This window comes from Toxorhynchites rutilus, chromosome 3 (genome assembly GCF_029784135.1).
Source record: "Toxorhynchites rutilus septentrionalis strain SRP chromosome 3, ASM2978413v1, whole genome shotgun sequence".
Classification (NCBI taxonomy): Eukaryota; Metazoa; Arthropoda; class Insecta; order Diptera; family Culicidae; genus Toxorhynchites; species Toxorhynchites rutilus.
This window is the reverse complement of record NC_073746.1, coordinates 47,203,333-47,210,502: the sequence shown is the minus strand read 5'-3', so window position 1 is coordinate 47,210,502 and position 7,170 is coordinate 47,203,333. Positions and strand designations below refer to the sequence as shown.

At 40.1% G+C, this 7,170-nt stretch overlaps 1 protein-coding gene across 1 annotated transcript; it reads left to right on the top strand.

The window, feature by feature from the left end:
- The first annotated feature begins 1,180 nt into the window (after window positions 1–1,180).
- On the top strand, window positions 1,181–1,854 carry LOC129773085 (uncharacterized). The gene is made up of 2 exons (XM_055776635.1): window positions 1,181–1,650; window positions 1,716–1,854. Exons 1-2 carry the CDS (start codon window positions 1,181–1,183, stop codon window positions 1,852–1,854), a joined length of 609 nt encoding a protein of 202 aa, XP_055632610.1.
- Window positions 1,855–7,170: the final 5,316 nt, after the last annotated feature.

Sequence of the window (7,170 nt, the reverse complement as noted above, 5' to 3'; positions counted from 1 at the left end):
ATATGCACCTTCAGCCGCTTCTTCTGGATGATTGTCTGCTGCTCAGACAAGGCTGGTCTCGACCGATGCTCTCGCATATAAACATCCATTTTGGCCAGACACTTCTTCGCTGTTTGGTTAGATGTTCCGAACTGGAACGATGGAGCAAACTTGCTCTCGGTCTATTTTTTTCAGCTTCTGCTGCATTTCACGGTTGCACTGCACCGTCGGGCGGCTGGAGCCAGGCTTACGTTCGACGCTGTCGCCCTTCTCCAAAAGGCAGAGGATGTTATGTATGTGCAATCGGCTATCTCCGACAAACACGAAATGCCTCACGGCGCTAACTTCTTCGCTCCGGGCGTAGTTGGCAGTACGAACTAAGCATGGAGCGTAGTTGTTTGACTGTTTTCAACATGGCTGTTATGATGATAAGGGTGTCGAGCCAGCTTCATAGGAGGCTTAATAAATGTTGGAAACAAAAATTAAGAAAAAGTAATTTAATTGAATTATCTTTTGTAGTTCTTTTCATCACCATCTGAATTGATCCTTTTTAAACAATCATTTTAGAAGTAAAACATAAAAAATAAAAGTTTTTCTCATTTTCTCAAAAAAATTAAGAAAAAACAATTTTTTTATGTCACGAGATTCGCATTCAATGTCCCGTTATTGAAAATTATATTCAGATAATTACTTTCCTCTGTCTCTGCTCCTCACCAGTTCCTCGAAATCGCTGATGAATCATAAGATGTTGTAACGATATCATCGGAGTTCACCATCTGTATATAAGGTAGTCAACATACAATTCTTGAACAGCGTCCAAAATAATTAGGAAGGAGTGCCTGGTTCAACTTGATTTACAAAATGGGTAGTCTAGTGGAAAGTGTGATTATCTAGACACGCGTTTTTGTCACGACCGATTAATTTTCTATCTGGTGCACGATACGACAAGATTCATCAGAAGACGTCACTCAAGCTACGAACACTATGTTTCATCTGTTGTTTCCGGACAACAGGGAAAACGAGACGCTCTCCTTATTCATTAGACTCGCTCCATCAACCGCAACCATAACTTGTTTGATTCCAGCAAGCGCTAATCAGAACTCCACGAGACATTTTTGGCCCAAAACAACAAAATTCGATGTTACCCAAGGTTTGATACGACAATCAACCGCATTCGAGCTAACTTACAGTATCGTGTAAAATGATCAAAAACTGGAAAGCCATCGTTTGCACAGTGGTAGCAACGCTAGTGGTTGGTCGAGTTTGTGCCACCAATCAGACGGATTCCGAGGCAGTTCACCACGCACGGTTCAAGCGATGGTTAACATTCTACCCGAATGGAGGAGCCGCGCGAATAGTATTGGCGGGTTTATTTCCAATTCGTTTCCATCATAACACAAAGAGGAACATCAATACGATATACAACTTGCAAACCCAATATTTGGTTCCGGCCAAAATCATTTGGCCTCTCCCGGAAAGTTATTTCAAAAATCGGCTCAACAACGATTACGTGGACAACAGCCGAGGACAGCTGTACCAGACGTTGGAGAAAATTTTGGAAAATATGGGTCAGAATGGTCGCGAGTGTATACTGAAGATGATTTGCGAAGTGGCGGGAAATCCGGTGGGACATAACGGAATGCTGGGAGAGATCCTCGATGTGGTGTTTACGTGAGTGAGCTTCTAGGATCATCATTGGGGACGAGAATAATATTTTTTATTTGACGAAATTTCAGACCCAGTGATGCAGAAGTTATGGATGACGTGTATAAACAGGCGAGAATAGATGGATCCAGAGTTTCGGATTGTGCCCAAACGTATAATCTTTGTCCGGTTGGTGATGGATTGCTCGAAAGATTTTCGATGATGCTGTAAAATATATAAAATGTGATGTAGTATTAGTAAAATAACATGTGAAACTACTGTTAAAATGATTTGAATAACCTCAATAAAAGTGAAAGAATAGTAACATCGTGAAAAATCATTCTGTGGAAATGTTTAATACTGTGTATTAAACATTATGTTACTAGTTTTGAGATCATTAACAAATTGATTTATGTTACACGTAAGACATAATAGGAAGAAACGATTTGGTCCGGAAATGATTGGACATGGTAAATGATTTAGTTATAGTGAAATGTTCTACAGTGATATACATTCGTTTAGCCGCACTTGAAAAAAAAACTTGAAACACTTACAAAACAACTAGGAATGTTCTTTTTATCGGGATACTTATTTGCTGTAGTGGTAGTATATTTAAGTCACTTTTATTGAAAGGATGTGCTTCACAATAACACACACACAAGGCGACATCGGTGGATATGAACCCGAGTTTTTTCCCGAGACATTACGTTTAGCCGCAGGGCATAAAAATCGAGTTTTCGCATAATCACCAAGCCTTTATCTGTGTTTTTTGAAAAAATACTTGGGAATGTTCAATTTACAAGATAAATATTAGATGTGCAACGTAAGAAGTTGGTCAGATTAGTGTTTTACGTAGAATTTGAAGGAATGGCGAAAGGTATTCTATTGACGGAAGAGGGGCGGAAAATAATAAAGATATTCAGTGAACAAAAGTTTTCTAATCGCTTGATCGTAACAAAAATTGGTCTATCTGAGAAAGTGGTACGGAATTTATTTGAATAGTGCCAGAAATATGGGAACGACCAACAAATGGGAACACCAAAGTTACTTTGCGTCTTAATGGTCGAATAAGACACGAAGCAACCAGGAAACGATGTCCTGCTCATACATTAAGGCAGAATCGGTTGTTCCAGTAACGAAGAGGCATACTGCGCGCATCTTGAATGAGTCACCAAACATCATGTGGAAGAAACCTCTAGAGAAGCCGAAACTGACCGCCACTCATTAGCAGAACCATCTCATTTTCGCCCGGCAATACATGGAATAGAAACTAGAATGGAGAAATGTTGTATTTTCCGGCGAAAAAAGTTCAATTTGGATGGTCCGGACTGTTACAGTTGCTATTGGTACAATTTAAGTCAACGGCATGCCGTGAGATCGAAGCCAAACTTTGGGGGCGGAAGTTTGACAGTTTCACAGCATGCTACTCATTAGTTTCATTTTCACCCGAATGAACTCCGAAAAGTATCTTCAATTACTGGAGGACGTTTTGATTGACCATATTGAGAATAACGCTACCGAGGATGTCGTTTTTTCAGCAGGATTATGCATATATCCACGTTTCCAAGCAATCGAAGGCATGGTTTGCCGAGAAGGACATTCCGCTTCTTGATTGACCTGCTGGTAGTCGATTGCAATCCCATAGAGAACCTATGGAGAATCTTGGCCGAGATGGTCTATGCAAACGGATGACAAATTGACAACATTTCCAGTCTCAAGGCAGTAATTCAGGAATGTTGGGCTATAATCAGTATGGCAACACTTTAAAAGCTGTCTGACTCGATGCCAAATCGAGTTTTCAAAGTGATCCGAAATGGAGGTGGACATATTAAATATTGGCTACCGATTGGACTCGAAATTTGCCGCACAAATTTTCTTTTATTGAAATTTTAGGATGCGGCTAAACGAATGTCCACCCTGATTCCACATATTTGAATTACTCAGAAAACAAAAAGTGAATTTATACTTTTTTTTAGAATGAATTCGATGAAATTAAACAATAATCGTCTTTTATGAGCAAAACTGTACAAAGAATTGACTTATTTTTAAAAATATTGAGGAAAAATAGGGTGCGGCTTAACGAATGTCTACCACTGTATTAGCATCTACCAGATGTGCGGGTTGAAAGTGTCCGTTTTTTCGATGAAGAAAGCACATAATTTCCAGGAGAACCTCAAAATATTTTTAATCGCAATAGCCACTGTTTAATTGTGTACATTTCAATCATCTCTCAAACGAACAAAGCTCATTTTGAAAAAATGGCGTTCAACGCTTCGATTGAGAGAACAGGTGCCGAATCAAGTAAATACTACGGATGACCTGTGACACATACGCGATCGAAAATTAAACTTCTCGATTGGACTACCTCAGAGCCGGCCTGAGTAGCCATATGCCGAAAATCGTGTTCGAATAAAAATGGCTAAACCATTTTCTTTCCCATGATTTTCATGACAATAAAGCCCATAAATCTGTGTTTCATTTCAATTCAAAGTTGTATGCCTCTATAAAAACGTACAATGTGTTTATAAGCTACAATGAATGAGTGAAATTTTCACTCATGGCTGTCGCATTTTTCCTCCAAATCAGTAACTAGTAAAAAGGGGACAATCTCATCCCAACCAAGTACCAATATTAACTCTACATTATACTGATAAAACATCTCGGAGTGCCAGTAGCTTGCATGTTGTTCAACTTGCTGCGAATGGCATTTTTGCGAGCAATCTTTTGGAATAACATCATTCGTCGTTTCCTTCACATGTTATTCAAAAGGAATTTCCCACTAGTGCCATTATTCTGTCAGCCCCCCTCGGGAGGATATGGGCCACAGAAAGAGCATCCGTTGCAACAATAATAATTATTCCCCCGGGAAGGCACCCATCCACCTTCTAGCACACAAGAGGCGCTGAAAGGAACGCAAAAAGCAGAGAAAAAAGTTTTCTCTTTTTTCAACGTTTCAGGACACATTCGAAGATCTCTTGCATCAAGAGGAAAAGTTTCCTTGATAATACGGTCGCGAAATGAGATGATATTCTGCTTCATAGCTGACGATAGCAAACCACAGTGCTGAGGTCGACTGCAATGGCTTCCTCTTCGCACAATGCAGGAAATTGAGTTTCGGAATGATGAAGTCACAACGGAAACAACGAAATCGCAGAATGTTAAATATCGTTGCTCGCATGTCGCGATAAGAATGTATATTAAAAGATAATCATCATTTGACAAAATTTGCATTTCTGCGTAGTGTCATCCGACTCTATGAACCAATGCCTCTATGTGTGTAAGCAAGACCTTCCAATGTTTGCCCAAATGAATGAGCAAGAAGTCATCGGATTGTATACACCGCGCGCACTGTTGGTATAATATCCATCATATCGCAATAATGACGATCCTTTCTGCATTGTTGCATCGCCATCACTTATTGCCCACCGCGTGAGAAAGCGGGTTCGGGAAAAACGGCGGGCAGGGAAAACAGAGACATTCTCTCCTCCGCGCTGGTTCCCGAGAAACGGGAAACGAACCAAACTCAGATTGTCGGCGGTGCTTATGCAACGTTTTCCGTTCGAACTATGAAACAATAACATGGAGCGTGGGAAACAAAACGGGGAACTGGTTCAGTCCTGCGTCGGGGCCATTGGAACGGATATTTAAAGTTTTTTTCTGTCGAGGGTATAGCTCCATGAATATCGTTGAACATGTGGACATGTGGTAAAAATGCAAATTTTTACACGATTTTCTTGAAATTATGCGATTTGGCACTACCTAATCTGCGCCTCGTTAGGGAGTGAAATCATGCGAGTTTGGCTGTGATGAGACGCGCAACGATGACGATGCCATTTTGACATAGGACTATGTCTTTGATTTCTATATAGGGGGGTCACTAGGGTGCCAATGAATGTATGGAGAAAATCGACCCTAAAATTTCAAAAAGTTACCCTATACAAAATGTTCACCACTTCGAAAAAACGTCCTATGCGAATATCAGTTCAATCAAACTTAAGTGAGAGTGGCGCAAAGCGAACAAAGTTAGAATTTTTTGAAAATCGAAAAATCACCCAATAAAAAAATTGATGCCAAATATCTTAAGATTGCATGAAACGTCGAGATCTAGTGTCATCTAAAAAAAAAAAAATTATCAAAAATCGACTCTCAGGGACTTAGTTTTTTTTTTCGGAACACGAGACGAAACGTATGGTTTTAAATGCCAATAAAAATAGTTATCTCGATTTTTCTTTCGGAACTTGTTGCGAAATGTTTTTTTTTTTTTATTAATCCGTTTATTTTTACAGGCTCAGTTACATAAGTTTAATGGAGCCAAACTCTTAACTATATTTCAACTAGCATATATCAACATGTTGTTTCCTTAATTCTATGGTTAATGAAATAGGAAACCGATTACTCGCGGTCGACTCGAGTTTAGAAGGGTAACACATTTTCATTAGGAAAAGGATGGGATGTAAGGAGATTTTTTTTTTATATATCTGTATTATAGTGATTTTCAACTCATTTGGCTGGTTCGTCACTTTTTACTTCCATTTTTTGGAAGAATGTCGGGAGTGAGAATTGAACTCGTGACCGTGTAAGGAGATGTGTGTTTACACTCGCACTCACATTCACATTCACATTCTCATTCACACTCAATTCTTAAAACTATCCTTACATCTAATATGTATTTACAATTTAACTTATTCTAATGTTAGTACGAAGGGAACCGATAGCTCGCGAAGGACGAAAAGGAGGGGAAAAGGATGTATGAACAATCACACTCGAAGATCTATAGCTTTAAGGAAAACATATATTTGGGACATGTAATCAAGGTCTAACCGAGCCAACACATCTCTCACTGGCACATTGGACTGCTTTCCTCCAGCCCGAAGGGAGTTTTCTAAATTCGATCTGGCGACAAGATACAACTCGCACGACCAAACAACGTGTTCGATGTCGTGGTAACCATGGCCACAACCGCAGAGATTGCTGTCGGCAAGATTAAAACGAAAAAGCAGCGCGTCTAACGAACAGTGATTGGACATGAGTCGGGAGAAGGTGCGAATAAAGTCCCGACTCAAGTCCAGACTTTTGAACCACGGATTGAGGCTAACCTTAGGGATAATTGAGTGGAGCCACCGGCCCAATTCATCTTCGTTCCATTTGCGTTGCCAGTTAACGATGGTATTTTTACGAACTAAAGAATAAAATTCATTGAAGGCGATTTGACGCTGATAAATTTCGCCTTCAATTGCACCTACCTTTGCTAATGAGTCAGCCCTCTCATTACCCGGAATGGAGCAATGTGAAGGGACCCAGATAAAGGTAATGACATAACAGCGTCTGGATAAAGCACTCCAAAATTCTCGTATTCTCTCAAGGAAGTACGGCGAGTGCTTTTCCGGCCTCACTGAACGGATAGCTTCGACAGAGCTCAGACTATCCGTTACAATGTAATAGTGTTCAACAGGTCGTGAGGCGACGCTGTTCAGCGCCCAGTGTATTGTGTTGCGAAATGTTGATTTGCACGATAATATACTTTATGCAAAACATTAGCTCATTCGA